The 19,193-nt window shown below is 53.5% G+C and overlaps 1 protein-coding gene across 1 annotated transcript; it reads left to right on the top strand.

Moving 5' to 3' along the window:
• Positions 1–1,002: 1,002 nt before the first annotated feature.
• Positions 1,003–5,592, top strand: LOC142058118 (prolactin-releasing peptide receptor-like). The gene is made up of 2 exons (XM_075095274.1): positions 1,003–1,260; positions 2,159–5,592. The coding sequence occupies exon 2, from the start codon at positions 2,195–2,197 to the stop codon at positions 3,284–3,286; it is 1,092 nt and encodes a 363-aa protein (XP_074951375.1). The 5' UTR covers positions 1,003–1,260; positions 2,159–2,194; the 3' UTR covers positions 3,287–5,592.
• Positions 5,593–19,193: the final 13,601 nt, after the last annotated feature.

Below are 19,193 nucleotides of genomic sequence, written 5' to 3'. Positions count from 1 at the left end.
AAAATGTCAATACTGATGTTACCTTGAAAGTAAATTGCCTGTTGATTGAAAAGATCCCATATTTCTGGAGTGCCGCCATGCCGATCCCGCAGGCACCGAGGTTCTTGAGTGTGTCTCTGATAAAAGGTGACCCGAGGTATTCCTGGAAAAACAGGAAAAGCTGGTGGTTTGGAGGAGAGAAAGCAGTCGCGTGATGCCTGGCCCTGGCTCCCGCTTGCATTTGGGGCAATTCTGCTTAATTTCCCGGCTGGGGATAAAAGCGAGGCTGGGGGATTGGCCGGATACGGGGGGCACCCAGTGCCTTTTGGGTCGGTGGTACGGGCGCTGCTGCCGGCAGGCTGGGGTCCTGGCCTGGCTTGGTTTTTTTTTCTCCACCAGGAAATAAATTGCAAAAGGGGATTTTTATTCCCCTCCCTCCCCCCCACACGGCTGCTGGCTGGATGCTGTTCCCCGCTGCCCCTCGTATCGCTGCCTCTGCGCCTGGCCCTTGCTGGCTCGTTGGCTGGAGCCACTTATTTTGGGGACAGGCTGGTTCACGCCAGGGGTTCAGCTCCGTGGGGCACATGCTGTACCCCACACCTCTGGCCCACACCACTGGTGGTTGGCTGGTGGCCCCTGGTGGCTGGGCCACGCTCACCCCATGGTGGGTGCCCATCTGCTCCATGGCTGGACCACCCTCACCCCACCCCACCCTTGCCCCACGGCTGGGCCACGAGCACCCTGTGGTTGGGTGCCCGTTGCCTACAGCTGGGCTATCCTTGCCCCACGGCTGCCTGCACCCCACGGCTACCTGCACCCCATGGCTGGGCTGCACCCCACTCTCCCTTTACCCCAACGCTGCCCTCACCCCACTCTCCCTGCACCCCCCGCCCCCCGACGGGGCGGCCGCTGGCGGTTCCCGGAGCTCGGCGCGGTCCCGACGCCGCCTCCCCCGGCCCCTCCCGTGGGGGGTCCCCCGGAGCCGGCCCCGAGGGCGGGTGGGGGCTCCCGGAGCAGCCCCGGAGCCCCCCGGCCTTGGGCAGCGCCGCCGGCCCCGGGGCTCCCCCCGCGAAGCCGGGGGGTGGGGGCTGTGCGCGTCCCCGCCGTGCCTGGAACATCGGGCCCCGCGGGCGGGAGCCTCCTCTTCCTCCGCCGCTTAAAAAGCTCGGGTTCGGAGCAAAAAAAAGAAACCCACCAAAAAACCACCAAAACCCCCTAAAAAAACCCAGAAAAAGCCGAGCCAGGACGAACGCGAGGCTTGCGGCTGCCGCAGCTCTGCCGGTGAGTAACGCCGGGCGGGGAACGGCGGGGCAGGGGCGGGCAGCGACCCCCGACCCCCGCCCCGGGGCAGGTGGGGGCGCGGCGGGGCCGCCCCCAGCGAGCCCCCGTTTGGGCCGGGCCCCCCCGGACCCCTTCATGCCGCTCCGCGGCGGGGACGCAGAGGGCGCGGGTCCTGCAGGGGGTGAAATGGCAGCTGTGGCAGCGCGGGCCCCGAGGGGAGGGTCCTGCGGGACCGTCCCGCCTTTCCCTCCACTTTCTGCTGGAATATACTCGACCTTGGGCTGCTCTAAGTAGTTCCGTGGACGCGCCCCGCGAGCCCCGCGCCCCCTCCCGCCGCCCTCGCTGCCGGGGGGGGGGGCCGGAGGAGAGCACCCGGCACGGCCGGGCTCCGCGGGTGGCGGGGAGGTAACCGACGGGGTGGGCCGGGGGAACGGGGGGGCGGGCTGGGACGGAGAGGGGCGGGATGGAGACGAGCCTTGCACCGAGCCGGGCGGCCGCGGGGCTCCAGCTGCCAGGGACAAAACGAAACGCGAAAAAACCGCAGGAGTGCCTTTTATTCGTGCTTTATGTCAGCACAGCTCCCGGCTTCCCTTCCACGGGGCGTCCCGAGCTGCTTTCCCTGCCCCGCTGCTCCGAACTGGCAGCTCCCCGCAGCTCTGCGCCCGGCTGGTTAACCATTTCGGAGCCAGGCTCCCCGCTTTCTCCGTCGGGAAGCTCCGCCGCGGCTGCCACGGGGCACGTTCGCTCTCACAGCATCATTTAAGTCAGCCGGTGCATCACCGCGGGGCTGTGCGAGAGGACCTAGGCGCTGGGGGCGGGCTCTTCTGCCCAGGAGTACAACCGAAGCACGGTTCTCTCCCCTTCGGGGCTAACGGTCTCACCTCTGCTTGACTTCAAGGCGCGGAGAAGCAGCGGCGGCCGCAGGAGGGACAGCATGGCTCACAGTCAGCTGCCCAACGACTCCTGGCAGAACGGCTCAGCCCCTCTCTTCACCGGCCTGGACCTCCTCCTGGAGCTGAAGCCCCTCTTCATCCCACTCTACGCCACGCTGGTGGCAGTGGCGTGCACGGGGAACCTCTTCCTCATCCTCCTCATCGCTCTCACCAAGAAGCTGCACTGCACCACCAATTTCCTGATCGGCAACCTGGCGGCGGCTGACTTCATCATGTGCCTCGCCTGCGTCCCCCTCACCGTCTCCTACGCCTTCGAGGTGCGGGGCTGGCTCTTTGGCATGTTCATGTGCTACTTCGTCACCTTGATGCAGGCCACCACCGTCTTCGTCTCGGTGCTGTCCCTCACCGCCATCGCCATCGACCGGTACGTCGTGGTAGCGTACCCTATTCGCAGGAGGATAAGCCGCAGGTCCTGCATCTGCCTCGTGGCCTGCATTTGGTTACTCTCCATCATGGCCTCCATCCCCACGTCGCTGCACACCCACTACTTGGATCTCAACACCATCGGCCACGACATGATCATCTGCGAAGAGTTTTGGAAGCACGAAGAGAGAGAGCGGCTGCTGTACTCGTGCTTGATGCTCCTCCTGTCCTACATGCTCCCGCTTTTGGCGGTATCGGTCTCCTTCTGTGCCATCACCTACCACTTGCGGAGGAGGAGCGTCCCTGGTGCTGCCTATCCCTGCCAAGACAAATGGACCAAGACGAAGCAGAAGACCTTCCGGGTGCTCACCGTCTCGGTGGTGTGCTTTGCTATCTGCTGGCTGCCCCTCCAGGTGGTCAACTTCATCAGAGACATCGACGAGGAGTTCACCATCCTGGACAAGAGGTACGTCAATGTAATCCAGGTCTCATGCCACCTGATTGCCATGAGCTCTGCCTGCTACAACCCTTTCATCTATGCCTCCCTCCACGACAAGTTCTGGTTCCACCTCAGCAGCTGCTTCTACCGCAAGAAGACGAGCTCCAGCGTTACATCCTGCAAGGCTTCTCGATTCAACACCTGCTCCACCCTGGCGGATGCTCCTACCGCGATCTCGGATAAGATAGCTTTGCAAAACAGATTCTCTTAACTGAAGGACCCCAGGAGGTCGGTTTTGCTTTCAGACCTGTTTTGCACTTTGCTTTGGACTGGACATAGGAGCTGGTCGGTGGTCGTGGTGGTACGTTGCTGTTCCCAGAAGTCTCTTGTGCTTGGCAACGCGAGCGAGCGCCAGGGAACAGAGGGATGCGCTTTGCGTCCTCAAGGAGCAGCTCTTCTGAGCAGCTCGAGGATGTTTTGTTCTTTGGGGAAAACAAACCAGTGAGACAACAAACACCGCAGCCAGGCAAAGGCAGAGTACCTCGGAGCAGGACGGACCTGCTGGCCCACGCACGGGCACGCCGGAGCGGCGGGAGGTGTTTCCACCTGACCCACTTCGAGAGGGAGCCGGAAAAACGTGAGTGTCCGTGAAACAGCACTTGCGTGGCTTGTTGAAGCAGGACGACGATGAGTCCCCAGATTAATGACCGGACACACAACTGGCCTGGCGTAGCTCTCCTTAAGCCTCAGTTTTCAGAAATGCCTCTCCATCAGCATGGCCACAGCGTGCCGCTGCCTCTGCGCTTGCTCTGTGTGCCGAGGAGCAAGGCCTGAGCCGTACCCCTGCAAGCGCTGGGGCGCGCAGCGAGCGCCGCGTGGAGGGGCAGGAAAGCGGGGGTTGCCCGGGCCAAGCAAGTTTCCCCTCGGGCTTTTACAGACCCTATCTCACATCGTGGCTGGGTATGGGACCCATGTCTGGAATCATGGCTGGGTAAGGGTATATGTGCTATATCTCAAATGATGACTGGTTAGGGGGAACACACCCTAAATCTAGGACCATGGCTGGGTGTAGAGCACATACCCTACATCTCACACCACAGCTGGGCAGGGGCTATGTACCCTGTATCTCCACTCATGGCTGGGTATAGAGGGTGGCCGGTGCTGTATTCGGAGCACAAAGGCTTCTCCCCACAATTTATTTAGGAGGCGGGTCAGCTCCTAAGCAAGACAAACACACATCGGATGCATTTGAGAAACAATTTGGAGTGTGTACATCTTCATTTTGTAGGATAAAGATTGTTCCTAAGCAACAGAGAGCATTTTCTGCCTCTGGAAGAACTCAGGCTGTCACAGGTAGCACTTAAATCCCTGTGCATTTTTTGGTTTAAATGGTGGTTCATTGGTGCAAGACAATATACGTTCTGAAATGTGCATTCTTCAGTCGGAGACCGTGTGGGAGCACGAGACCGAGCGGGAGCACGCGGCCGCTGAAAGCAGTCGGCTCGTTTTGAACGGAGGCAACTCCCATAACCTGCTTGACTTTCTGGATAAGCCACCTCTGGAAGCAGGCTGGAGGGTCCCCATTTCTCCAGCCGCTAGCTCGCAGCCAAACAAGGCAGACGTAGCCAGGCACATCAGAGGAATTATTGCTGTTCTCCATAGCCAAGGAGGGCTCAAGGGGATGGGGCACCCAGGAAGATCTCAAGTGATGTGTTTGCTGGGGAAGATGTCTTGCTTTCCACTCTCAGGGTAATTTAAGATTGTATATGTCCATGTTCAAGCTCCTTGGGTGGAGGTAGGAATCCTCCTGATGGCCCGCTCTAACCCAGCAACTGCGGGATAAAGGGTGGGTTTGCTTGTCGGACGCTGCTTGGTGTGTCTCTAGATGCCTGGTGCATCTGTGGCCCGTCAGCCAGCTCCCTGCAAGCGGCACACCAAGGAGGCACCGTCTCCCTGCACGGAGATCCCCAACTCGGTTTTAACCTCTTGATCTCCCAGGAGGGACCTCTGGGGACAGCCCACAGGGACCAGCATCACCGTAAGCACTGAGTCTCAGGGTCACAACAGCTGCTGGCCACCCAAGGCCATGCCTTTGATTCGCCACCTGCAGCTGCACTCCGTGGGGCCGAGCCACGTACCTCCCACCGCTCTTCGTGCCCGGAGACAAGACTTTAAAGCCCCCGGGTGGCACATCCTCACCACCACATGACAGCTCTCCGTGGCGTTGGCCATCACTCATGCTTTCAGAGGTCAGCGGGGCATCCTCTGGTGCAAACACAGCTGGTCAGACCCTAACAGGATCCCTAATCTGCTCTCGTTACGCCCAGGGATGAGCTGCTGCCCGCTCGCCTTCCTGCTGAGAGCTTTATGGTGGTCCAGAAGGACCTTCTGTGGTGCAACCAGTGGAGACGGGGGCCCATCAGATGCAAAGTGACGCGGATGCTTGTGACCTCCGTTGTGTACCCGCGAAGCAGCTAACTCTGCTTCTCGCAGCTATCTCTGCTTCTCGCAGCTTTCTCGTGACCGCGCCGGCTGGACTGCTCGTCCTGGATGAGCGAAGCAAACCAGAAGGTGCACTGCTTGTCCTTCCTCTAATAAAGGCTTAAAAAGCTCAGGCTGTGTGTTTGTATTGATTCGAATCCAACAAAAACAAGCTATCCTTGACTGCAGATTAATCACATCCCAGGAAGCCAGTCTATCTGGACACGTTTATCTCTGTCACCATCACCGGTGGTGGCAGATCCTTGGGGGTCAGTCTGAGATCAGGGCTGGAGAAATGAGTCTGGCTCAGGTTTTGGGAGAGCTCTGTAAAGCAGCAGCTCGGGCTGGAGAGAAAAGGTTGGACATGCATTTTTTTTTAACAGGGTAATGACTCAAGACGTGCTTTCATTCACTTTGATTTCTCACGGCAGCGCTGCAGATACCCCGTATCTGTCTCTCTGAAGGCTGCAAGAGCAAATAATTGGTCTCTGGGGCGAGGACAGTCCCTGAGCTGCTTCCGTCTCGCTGCCCGGTCGGCCCTGCCCCGGCTGAGGGCTTTGACCTGAGCGCACAGGACCACGGCAATCACGCGGCATTAGTGGCCTCTTCTGCTGGCAGCGCTGCTCGTGCTCAGGCAAGCGCGGCTTCGCAGCCCCGCGGCTTCCCCTCCAGCCGTGTGCCCCCTCCGTCCTCATAAAATTTGCTAGCAAATCTGCTTCTCACCTCTGCAAGGTCATTGCACCCTCAGCTGAGCCAGTAAGCCCCCAAAACATCACCCCCCCCGCTCGGGCTCGCTGCCCTCCTGCCCCTACTGCTGAGACGCCCGCCAAGGGCTCTGTTGCCAAAAGCTGCCAGCAGCAGCTCTTTTAACCTCGCAGCCTTGGCTTGCAAAAACAGGATGGACGGCATCAACGTCCACCTTCCCCACCAGAAAAACAACATTCAGGCACAAGGACGGGGCACTGCCAGCACCGGCAGCGAGCCAGAGCAAACCGCACCAGCCGCAAGGCGCGGCGAGAAGTGCCAGCGGAGCGGGAAAAGGCACAAACCCAAATCTCGGGGCATACTCGGATGCGAGGACACTGCCCTTTATCGTCACAAATACCAAACCGATACCACAACGTCAGCAGGCAACACAAAAACCTAGCAAAGAAAACGGTAATTAAGTTTAAAAGCCACTTTTTAATGCTAGTATATGTAAGCCGGATTTTTTCAGGGCTGAGCTATGGGGGTTTCCTATTCAGCAGGGCTAATTCCAGATGATTTCTCTGCAGCCAGCATGGCTTTAAAGCCTCCAGTGCTCTGCGGCATCAAGAGGAGCTCTGAGCATCTAAGGATGGGAACAGTCATCCCATCTTCCACAAGCCTGGGCAAACCAGAGCTTTTTCTCCATTTAGCATTTTGATAGAGACATTGGACAGGTGCAAAATTGCCTGTAGGTACTAAAAGCATTCCTGCCTCTTGCAGCTTCAGCGGGAAAATGGACCTGGCTGGTAAGTCCCCCCTAATCTGGGACTAAGTGCTGGCAAAGGCACCCTGCCTGCCAAAGCCCAGCGGGAATTTTCTCAAGCGAGCGCCGGACATGGCCGGCACAAGCTGCTGATGGCTGGCACTGAACAGCTCTTGCTTGATATGATAATTTCTACCTTTAATTAGCTTGGAAAAAAGCAAAAGTGATTAAGTCGCCCAGTCCCTTTCAGTCATGAGGGGCTTGTGTTTCCCAGCCGAGCTGCAATCGTGCTGTTAAACACAGCGGAACCCTCTAATGAGGGTGAATTGGGTAGGAATCAGCAAAGGGCTCACAATTTCTTTTTTAAATTAACATATTTCGAACTAAACAGGATTCTTCTCTGGGATTCTGACTCTCTCAAGCCACGCAGCCGAGACGAGGCTGCCTGCTTGCCGGCAGCTCTGATTTCAGACCTGTAGGCAGCATTTCCTTGGGCGAGAGGCAGCACAGAGCCAGTGCTGGGAAGGGGACGGACAGACGGATTATCTGCCGAGCTCACGTTCTCCGGGCAGCTTCCACTGCTTTGCAAAGCTGAGCTTTGAGGGATGCGGCAACTGCAGTTTCTCTGCCAAGTGCAACTGCTGCCTATGAATCAACAGCAAAAATAAAGCCCAAATATATGAGAATTTTCCCTAGGATATTTAAAACAGTGCTTGTTCCAGCTGTATTATGTAGCCAGCCTCAAACAGCACAAGCAGGAATGCAAACGTGCCTTTTCATCTTCTATTTTCTTACTCCTGTTTTAAACAGAAACATGGAGGTCCTTGCTTTTGTATTCCATCATGTGGCTTATTGTATTTTACTGTGTGGCTTGAAAGCTTTCTGCTACACAAGGAAAAATCAGGCTCAGAGCCTACGAGGAAAAACCACACAAACCCTTAAAAATGTGTAAAAGAAAACAACTGTAAAAAAAAAAAAAGAGATGGTGCTGCTGCAGAAGGGCGCTAAAGCGGCCAGGGGCGTATTGAGCCAACCTTCTAATAGACATTTGTAGTGGTGTATTATGTGGCTTGGATTTGAAATATCCAAATGGTTCAACACTGAGATGGTGTGGGGCACCGGTGGGGTGCCCACAGGGGGGTCCCGGCACGCGTGGGTGCTCAGGGGGCTCCACAGGGGCTTGGGTGCCCTGGGAAGCTCCCTTGGGTAGAGAATCTGGGTGTCTTTTCCCTTCCCCTTTCCCAATTCAGCTTTTTCCTACCTCTTTTCTTTCCAGTCGCAGGGTTGGAGCACTCCGGACCCCCTCTGGGCGCCTGTGGGTCTTCTGGGAGCTCCCCTCCCACCCAGACAAGCCCATCCCCACCACGACCCACCCCAAGGGCAAATCAAAGCATCCATGTATCACACACATCTCTGGGAGGTTTTCTTCAGCTGAGGCTCAGCTTAAAACAAGTAATAGGGACTTGTCCTGGTAGGAACAGTTTTCTGTGCCAGGTGAATGTCCTCAGGAGGGAGGGAGGGGCAACACAGGGCTCTCCTTTCCCCACCGAAACTCACTCCACCTGGCTGGGCTGCTTTGGCTTGCAGAGCTGCCGGGAGGAGGCTTTCCTCATGTGGAACATCACACAGAAATCCCCAAATCCCATTTCATTTACCCTACGAGTCAAGCTAAACCTTTCGGCGACCTTTCTGCCACGTTAAGCGCCGTGGGAATGGTGGGGGAGGATCTTCTCCCCCGTGCCCAGCCTGGGCTTGCAGCACACTCTGCCTGCCGCCCCCTTCTCCCGACGCCAAGATCTTGCTAGCAAAGCCCGGGCATGCCTGCTGATAGGGGAATTTTATTTTTCTGCTTTCAAGATGAGCCAATGAAGAAGCTGGGGACAAGTTTTGGGTCCCGCTGGGACTGCGGGACCTGCACCCCAAAGCCACAACAGCCTCCAAGCCGAAGTCACCTTGGGGTGAATGAGGTTGGAGCATCCATCGCCAGATGGAGGCTTCCCTGCTCTCGCTGTTGTTTCAAGGCAGGAGGAAGCTTTTCCGGACGTTATATGGATTGTTTCCTGCCACAGGATGAAGTGGTCTGGAGAACGACCTCGGTGCGCAGTATTTAACGCCGCTCGGGGCTTTACGAGCCAGGCTCTCCTCCGGCTTAGTCTCAGGACAAACAAAAGCCAAACCAAAAATCTTTTTGACCTGTGGCTAAAGGTGCAGAGAAGACAAAGCAAAGGGTCTGAGCATTTGCAACGTAAACTTGTAAATAAGGAATTCGCTCCAGCGTCAGCCCTTACTTCCTTAGCCTGGTGCGCTGCAAGCGTGTGCAGGGATTTCTCCCTCTTTACCCAGCTGGAAAGAAGCAGAGATGCAGCTGGGACAGGCTGGGGCTGCTGCCATCCCCACGGCATTCAATTATTTTTCCTTTGAACACAAAACAAAAGAAACACAAAAAGGGACGGGAGCAACAACGACAGAAGATGCAGGTTCTGGTTGGGGCGGGGAAAGACCTGCAAAACCCCATCAGGAAGGGGATTTCGTGCAGAGTGGGCTTTGTGGGAGCAGGGAGCTGCAGATGATGCTTTTTTAAGCCATGTGTGGGTCTACGGACCAAACTTGGTCTGCTCAAGGTCTCGTTTAAGACCTGGAGGTTAATGAGGCCATCGTGGCCCATGGGTCCATGGGTGGCTGCTGTGATGCAAAGTTCCCCCCGTGTCCGTGGTGTTCCCCAAAGGGGCGACTGCCCGTCCTCCCACGGTCTTGTCCCCCATGGGCACGAAGGACTCAATGACTGTGAGAAAGGAAAAGAATTGGAGCACAAAACCCGCTCGATCGTGTTCTTTCAGCCAGAAACAGGCTTGTGTGGCAGCCGCGGCCATGCTGGCAAGGCGTGAGAGTGCTGAAGGATCAGTGCTTTTGTGGTTTTTGGGAACCATATGAAGTTCACTATTCTATGCACCAGTCGCCTTCCTCTCCCGGGGACAAGGACGTGGCCAGAGATGCAAACCTGTTTCCTCCCAAAGGCTGCTGAGAAATGCAGGCCAATTCCCTGCAAAGTTCCTACAGGAAAACAACATTCCACTGTTTGTTCAAGGTCAGACAAATAAAACGAAAAGAAGAGGTCCCTCTTTGGCAGGTTCCTTTGCTTTTCTTATTAATGTCACCGACTGATAAAAATCCCTGTCGTTTCGAAGTCAAATCAAGCCTCTTCTAAATTCAAGGCTGTACGAGAGGCATTTACTGAATGGGAGAATTCACACACTCTGTGTTTTATAAAAATGTTATAACTATAAACAGGCAGCAGATGAATCTAGAAAATGGAAGGAACAGGGGCAGGATCCCAGCCCTTCACTGGCGCCGGGTTTGTCCAGGCTTCCTACTATTTTCTCCCGCTTAGCATTAATTGACCTAAAAGGATGGTGGTTTTACTATTTGCCTTGGGCTATTAGTCCTCGGAAATCACGGGCTGTTATCCAGTGTCAATTCTTTCTTAATTTCCTCTCATCACAAGCTCTATTATTTCACTCTTAATTAAAAACCCTTGAATTGCCCTAAATTGCTCTTCTTGTCCTTTTTTTCCCCCCCAACTCAGGCTCAGAGGCACTAATGCGATGAGGCGGGTGGCTTGGGAAGAGGGGACCCACCACCCATTCATTCCCATGATCTGAAACAATTTATGGGTTTCATTAAGTGTGCACATATATATATATATTTATATCGACCTTGGACAACTGAGCTACAAAGTGTATGAGGTTTCCTCTTCCACGACGCCAGACTAGACTAGAATTTGCAATTATTGAGCACCAGAAGAACAACGTCCCACCCCCAGGTTCCCCGTGGAGATGTTTTGCTCATCTCCCCACATTACCTGCAGGAAATGGAAGGACAGTGTTTTGCGCGGGTGAGCTAAACCCCGAGCGTCTTCTGAGAACAGATTCAGAACCACTCCAGAAACCCAGTAGCCGCAGTCTCTGATTCAAAGAAACTGGATACAGAGAGAAGAACATAATTTGTTTACTTAATGAGAGTAAATTAGATAAATGGGTGATAAAAACATGTTTGAAGGCTGATTCTGCAGAGCTTTCCTCAAGAAGATGCTGTGAGCTTTTGCTACCAGAAACCGCTGGGTATAAAAGGGATAATTTTGCTGAACCATTCTCTGTTATTAAGACTTTTGCTGAATATTCTGCCTAAGCACATCTCCTTGCAAACTCTCTTGTCGACTGAAATAGGGTTGATAACCCCGGGCTCTTGCCAGCTTGGTACCGCTCCTGGTCGCAGCACCAGCCCGCAAACAGCCCTCTCACAGCCTGTTGCCAGGAGCTGAAGAGGTACTAAATTAGCCAAAAGTTAGACAGCTAAAGGTTTGGTTTTTTTCCTTTTTAATTAGTATGAGTGTCTTGAACACAGGGTATGACCTTCATAAGCAGCTGCTCTCTCTGCAGTTCACATCCTGCTGAAGTGTTTTATCGGTTGATTCAGTAAAACCGATAGAGACCTCTGGGTTGGGGGTCTTTGCATGTTGCAAATGCCCCATCAGTTCTCAGCTGCACGCGGCTCAGCTACAGTTAATTTCTATTACAGATCGGTGTTTAAAGACCTCGTGATCCTCTTCTCTAAAGAGATTGGGTGGCCTGTAGCTCTCCCATCTGCTAGAACGTGGCCCAGGAACATTGAAGATCACCTGTTTTGAGTCGTCGTTGGCTTGGGAACCGGTAATACCCGACTTAGGTGGATTGCCATCTTCTTTTTGCTCACATGATCCTCCTTAAATTGGTTATCATTAATGATTTTAATAATTCAGGTGTGTGACTTTAGCCTGCCTGTTTTGAGCTAGTCTGGTTTTGTCCTTCATGCCCACCTCCAACCTCCCGCCAGCTCTGGTGACTTGGTGGCTTCTTCCTTACCCTCAGGACCCAGCATGCGGACGCATCCCAGACTGTGGTGTTTGAGGGCACCTCCAAGGACCACCCTCCGAATCACAACCTTCTTCTCCAGAGCAGCCCCAGCATGAGCTTCGGGCAGGGATGTCGTAAGGTCAGGCATGGAGGAGCAGCCACGCGTCCTCCGCGGCCTCCCCAGGCCTACTCATTTCTCTTCTCTCTCTGCCTTGGGCTGTTAAGAAAGTTGGAAAACTTTCGTAAGAGGAAGGGTGCTGCCAGCAGGGTTCTTCTTATCAGAGACCTCCAAAAAGGAAAATCTTAGAGCCAAACCGACAGAGGGGTGTAACAACAGCAAGGGCCCAGGCTATTTAGCCTTCGCCTGTTTGGATGTCTGTAGCTCTAAGAGGAAGACAATATTCATTACGGTGCCGTTCTTCAGAAAGCACTCGAGAGATTATCATTTCAAAGAGGTTACATACATGCAAGGTATTATTACCGTTATTTGATTACCATTCAGGTTTCTCCCACAGCTGCAAATGATGAAATCCTTTGTCCTGCCTTTCAGAATAAATTGAGCTATAGCATGAGCTATAAATGTACATGAAGGATCACTGATTTTTTTTCATGTGTACTGAATCGCCTCTCAGAAATTTCCTCCTTTGTCTTCCAATCAGGCACAGAAAACAAAATCAGCCCGGTAATTTTCCACTGGTTTTAGTCCCCCTTGCTATGATTGTTCTGCCTTGATGTCATCAGTGATGAATGCGATTGCAGTTGACAAAACAGCCAGTAAAGGAGGACTTCCTCTGCTGAGCCGGGATCGTTAGGCAAATTTTGTCCGTGGAAGAACTTGGCTGGAAAATGCTTAGGAAATGTTGACTTATTTAATTTTATTATTGTTTCCTGGTTTATTAAGAATAATATTATAACTCTAGCCAGGGATGCCTTCATTTCTGATTTCCTGGACAGGTCTTGCAAAACAGCCTCTGCGTTTCTCTGTAAGCAGAGGTTTCACAGTACAAACTGTGCCCATCACTTTCTTCTCAGGCCTTGGTTCAAGCAAAGGAGGTAGACACGCAACATGTATAGGATTAAACTTGCCTTGTTTTCCCTTCTTTTGGCTAAAAGCACACTCACTTCAGCTCGGGCCTCCAGTAATGATTTTTTCCCCTAGCAGAAAGGCAGCTCTCCTCCCCGGCTGCCTTCGCAAGGGGTCACTGTTCATAAACTTAACTATTTTGAAATAAAAAACAGTAGCTGAGACAAGCAGCAGCAGAAGGGAAACACATACATCCCCCTATGGGGGGGGACGAGAGAGCTCCTAGACAGAGGTGATAAATAACATAGGAATTAAGAAACGGGAGCAAGTCTGGAGGGCAGAGGGGCAGCCGCGGGTATTCGGATGTTTTGGAGCCGTGGCTGAAAGACTCGCTCTCTCCTTCCCAAGAGGTTTGGTTCAAAACCAGTGGTTGCCCAAGCATGTTAGCAGGTAGACACGCTGATCTCTCTCCCCCCTGCCTCAGCTTTCTCTGCTGATGTCTGTTTGCTTAGCTGTTGACTTATAGTAAAGACTCTTCCTAGCCATGAGCTCCAGTTTGACTTTCTTATTAACCACGAGCGCCAGGCAGCAGACTGAAACACTTCTTGGATGTCGTGCTCGTCAGTGATGCTCTTCCTGGTGGAAATGCTATTTGCCTTGGCCCGCTGCCTGTTGCGGCGGTGGGACGTGCGGCCGGCTCTGTCAAAAGGCACAGAGTAGGGCTGCGATGCTCCCCTGGATGCCGAAAAAGCAAAGCGATGGGTCGGCTGAAGCAGGGGTGCAGGTTTCTGAGTGATGGCGTTGCCCTAGCGGGGTCCCTCGGGGGCTGGGGCTGGTGAGGAGCCACCCACGTGCAGGCAAACACAATTCCCCCCTCTCCCCCTCCTCTTCAGCGCGAGCTGAAGTTCAAAGCCCCAGCTGACCCCAGAAGCGAATGCCGTACATTTCTCAGCAACGCTGAAGTGCCTGGGGCTCAGCAGAAGTCGGTGGAAAAGTCTGATGGCCAAAATCCCTTGGGAACAAGGTTCAGCTTGAATGAGAAGCAGTTAGCAACGGGGAAGAGACGGGAGGGCTAATGAGGTGCCCCATCGCCTTTGCTTCTGTTACACCGATTGGAGAGAAATAAAAATAAACCTGTCCCTGCTCCATTAAGTTATTAGAGAGACAGGAATTGCTGCAAGACAGTCACACAACAGAAATGAAGAGCTTCACCGAGAGCCCCATCACAGGCACGAGCTTACCCCGGTTTGTCCTGGCACAAGTCTCCGCTCAGATGAGCATGGGGCTGTCAGGCTCCCAGAGGGTTGCTCACTCCCGGAGCCCCTGGGAACAGCTGAGATGAGCAATTTCTGCAGAAATAAGGAGTAATGGCTTCTCTTTAAAGATGAATCACCTTCTGTGGCTGCCAGATAGACAAGGATGCATGCTGTTGTCCTTAATAAGCAGTGGTCTGGTCCTAGCCACTCGCTGGTGTTCCCCAGTACAGCCAGCAGGTTCAGCGACGGTCCCACCTCCCACCTTTCTGGGAGGCACAGACTGTTTTGTCAGGTCCCCCCTGCACATTGATTTTGGGATAGTATCCCCTTTGGGATAGCAGCAGGGCCGCGGAGAGCCCTGGGGAGCCCACAGGTGGGAGAGGTCCGGGAAAGGGTCCATCACGGCGATGGCTTCTCACTGGGGCTCCACCGGACAAGAAGGGCTGTTCCCTCACCATTTAGGCTTGACTGTGTCCTTTTGCTCTGCCAGAAATGAATCTCTGTGGCCTTGCATGTCTTAACCCTGACCTAGGGAGGTCATATTCTCAGGTCCTGCCTTCGCTCCCCTGGCAGTGCCAGCCAGGACGCTCGCTCCTTGGCCACCGGCACTTGGTTCTTGGAGTCATTTCTCCCCCTCTAGTACAGGTGAAGAGGGAAGAATCACATCTAAATGATAATGCTTTGCCTCTCCTTGCAGTCTCCAGTTTCTAAGGGTTGTGAGGGTCCTAAGCAAGAGGCTTTGGCAGGAAAAGGGCTGGAGTTTCCAGGCGATCACCCCTAAAGAAGCCAGTTGGCCCCATTTCTGCTTAGCCGGCATCATCAGCCAAATTGGCTTTGAACCATCTCACGCTGTCAAGCTCCTCTTCCAGCAATTTGCTCCCTGCCAGACCCTGTGGGCCTTGGCAGACCGGAGTGCTCTCACTTCTGCAGAAATAAGAAGTAATTTACCCCGGGGGAAAATGAGTCATTCTTTTTGGTGGAGGATGCTGGCAGGGTCAGGCTGCACGCAGGCTGCCCTACGCGCCGCTGCCAGCTCCAGCTGCCTTCCGATTGCTCAGCACCGCACTCCTCCTGCCCGGAGAAAGCTGCTGAGCTCACTGCCAGCCCCAAAGCACACACGGCTGGGATGGTGTCCCTCACCCACCTGGCCTGGCCCTCTGGTTTGTTCCCTCCAGGCACAAGCTCTTGGTTAATTGAATTATAAAGCCGTTGAGGAGGTGCCGTTATGCTGCGTATGGCTGCAGAATAGGGATGCAGAGGGATGCAGATGCTCAACAGGCACTAGAGCAGCGATTGCCCCCATCATCTGTAGCTGCTCTGGTGCTCCTTGGAGTCACAGCTTTTCCTTTGGGAGCCCCTGATGCACATATTCTTGAAATGTCTGTTAAGCATCAGAGCTGTCGCAGCACAATGCAGCTCCTTACCCCCTGGGTTACTGCAGGATGACAAGAAACAAGCTGCAGACCGAGCGACGCACTTAGCAAATCGATGCTAACACATCTTCATTCCCTATCTCAAGCCTCATTTTTCCCCATCGATATAATCAGTGTCATCTTTTCGGCAGCGAGCCAATATCTTGCATTGGCAGGGTGCGCTGTGAAAGGGCCAGCACTGCTTCTGAAATCCCGATAAACTAAACCACAATAGCATCTCCCACTGGAGCCCTGTAATCCAGCAAAGCTTCGGAAGAGTGGGATTTCAGACAGAGCTAAAGGCTGGGGAGGGAAGGGCGCTCGGGAAAAGCCGGGGTAGGCAACACCTTCCGTCTAAATATGTGGAGTAATTCAGGGATAGCCAACTGCCATCACACACAAACCTCAACACTCAGTTATTTCTGCTTTTCTAACCCAGCGGCACCTCCAAGAGATGCTCAGAGACCAGGCGCACCAAACCCAGCACCACCTATGGGAGTTCATAGCTGATTAATCCTATCTCCGTCAAGAACTAGCAATGAACTGGATTGATTTGTCTCATGTTGAAATTTGTAGGAAGAATTACGGGTATCTCCTTCTGTGCTTCCATGTGGTTTGTACCACGGAGCGGAGAAAAAGGCTTCACGCTGAAACTACACAAAGTAAGTGTTTTATCCCTCACTGGGTTAATGATGCGCCAACGGCTCAGCTGAGGAGAAAAGAGACCTGCTGGGGCTCGGCCAAAGGGATCCAAGCTTTCCATAAGTTCAGGAAAAGACAGTCAAACTGCCTCCAGAATAAGTTAAATACAGATACCCCTAAGAGAGGGGAGGTTTGACTAAATCACCGCTCAGCTCCAAAACAAAGACGGAGGCCTGCAATAAGGCTGCCTCCAGGACGGCCGAAAGGCAACGGTGCATCTGCCTGTGGTGGAAAGACCATCCCACATGGCCTTGGGGTGTGAGAATAAGAGCTTAAACTATCCCAACAGTGTTAAAAGATGCCTATTTCTGGGCAACAAGAGCTGTGTGTCTTCCTGCGTGCTCCAGGTACTCTCGGTGGTGGATGGAGGGGCTGGTGGGTGGTGACACTGGGGAGGCACTGGAAGCATGAGCATTGGCCGAGGGGCGGCTGCAGGAAGTGGTTAGGGAGCAGTTGCCTTACAGAGGCATCAGAAAGACGAACTTTAAGTATTTGTGCTTTGGAGAAGCAGTTATTACCTCGTTTACCTTCCTGCAGAGACACAGCTGCTTGGCTGGAGCTGGGAGAGGTGGTGCATGGGGCTCTGAGGCATGAAGCCGCTGAAGGAAGAAGAGTTTGGCCAAAACATCCACCAGAGAAGGGGGGAAAAAAAAAAAAAAGAATTTTTTTCCCTTCTGGTTTGCCCCGACTCATGGAAGTGAAGCCGATCTGACACAGGCAAGAAATTTCCCATTTTTTATCCAGGCAACCTCAAGGTAGGAATTCACGTTTTTTTTTTCAGCCAGACCATATGGAAGTTGACCAGATAATGAGGCAGAGCAGCAGGGAAGCATTTTCACTTCAATGACACCACCTCTTGCCTTCTTTTGTCCAGGGGACTTAACGGAAACCATCGGCAAACCTGTTTTTGGCCAAAGGTAACAACTCTGAAAGCACGGGCTGCAGCAACAGCGTGTGGTTCATGGCCAAGAAGCAAGAACGCAGCGCTCCGCTCATTAAGCACCGCTATTTTCATTTATTGCTGAGAGTTTTCTATTGTACTCCAAGGACCGAGCAAAACAAACAGTTATTATGGGCTCCTTATTTCATTATTTATTAACTAATGCAGCTGAGTCACTCTCGCTGTGAGGTTTGCAGCGGCCTCGGTGGAGCTGTTGGCCGGGGCTGGTGTCAGGAGGTTGCTGTGGTTTGTAAAACCGCTTGGGCATCCCCAGCCGGCGAGTGCTGCGGTTGCACCGGCCACGGTGCCTTCGCAAGGGCTTTTAGCATCGTAAGGTTATTCATCGCTGCGTGAGCAGGAATGCTTCCAGCTCGTTGGGTGGCCGATCCCAAGCCCTGATCAACCCTCATCTTGCTGGGTTTTTTGGGGGGTCCTAGCCTGAGCCTGTCTTGCCCACTCTTTCTTTCAAACCCATCCTTCCATGCACCTTTATCGAGTAGCAGACCCCTTTGGCAGCGGTTCTCTAGGATTATTCAGACTAGATTAGGAGGTTTGATTGCTACAAAGGTATTTTTTAGGTATGAAAGATGTGTAGTGGTACAAAGATACCTCCTCTTAAAGAAAGGGGTCCTGCGAGCTCCGGCAAGGCTTAGCTTAGTGAAGCTCTCGTGCAAGAAGCATTTCCCAGCAAAGAAAAAAAATTAATAATAGTTTTTATAAGCAGCATATGCACATACAGCACACTGAATGCACCAAAAGCAGCTGGGCTTTCCCGAGCAGATGAACCCTTAACATTTATCTCAACCCACTGGAGTTACTGCACTAAGTGCATGAAGACTGCCTTAACTGCAGCGTAACGCCGACCTGCCGGTACGAGGTTACCGGGTAGTTCGATGACAGCTTATAACTGCAATCCTGGCATTCCCACAAAAAGGGAGCTATAGCAAAGACGCGCCTTGTAGCACTCACAGAGCACAAAGAGCTCTTGGCGTCCTCCAAAGTCCTCGGGCATCCGTCTCTGGAAGGAGCGGGGTTTCTCCCAGCAAGCTGCTGCCCGAGGAAGGAGAGCCTGCTCTCCAGAGAGAGCTCAGCCATTTCACTTAAATGGATTTTTTTTTTTCCAACCAACCATTAACGTTGTTTATGCAGCGCCTGAGGTCAGCTTCCCACCATCTCACACAGAAGTCCTCCTCGTTGCTGCTTCATGAAACATTAAAAGCTGCATTCGAACAAACTGTAACTTGAGGAGCAATAAAAAGAAAATCTCTCCCGAGAAGAAGAGTTGGCTCCAAGCAAAGCCTTTTCCCCGGCTTCATTAAAACTGCAATTGCTTTTCTTGCTACTACAGCAAGACCCTCTGCTCACCTCCACATCCTTTAAGCCCCCATCCTCTTCCCCCACCTCTCACGAAGGATGCGGCGGGGCCAGCAGCAGCCAACCCCACACCATAGATATTATTTTTTTAAAAATGAAATGGGGTTAAAGAGCTGACCATTGACAGAACTGTTGCGTTTTCTGGCAGCAGCAAGCTGGGCGGCAGGAGGCGAGAGCTGACGCTACATGGCGAGACTTGCCACACCAACGGGAACGACGCAGCTCGCGCAAAACCCGCCTGACCTCTCTTTCACCTTAAGGGGAACGAAAACCGTGACATGTGAAAGGTAACGCTGAGCAGCCATCTAACAACGAGCCGTTTTACGCACCGCCTTCTCTTTCCTCGTTACTTCGCCTGGTGGATTTAGGGCTTGGGAACCACCTTGGGCACCGTCGCAGCCCTGGAGGCTCAGCCCTTGGCGGGGCTCACATGGGGCTTGTGGATAATCGTCTTTGAAACTCAACCGATCATTTGCAGGCAAAACACCTATCCAGCATCTCAGCATCCAGAAACTCACCTTGGTTTTATAACCGATGAACTAATATATAGAACAGCCTATTTTTACCCCTTGAACAACTTCTGCTGCCTTGCAAAACAGACTTCCTCCAGCCCGTGCTCCTCCCCACCCCAGCTGCCTCTGCCAGCGCGT

This window comes from Phalacrocorax aristotelis, chromosome 5 (genome assembly GCF_949628215.1).
Source record: "Phalacrocorax aristotelis chromosome 5, bGulAri2.1, whole genome shotgun sequence".
NCBI lineage: Eukaryota > Metazoa > Chordata > Aves > Suliformes > Phalacrocoracidae > Phalacrocorax > Phalacrocorax aristotelis.
Note: the sequence above shows the minus strand (reverse complement) of the source record. Positions and strands in the feature narration are given on the sequence as shown.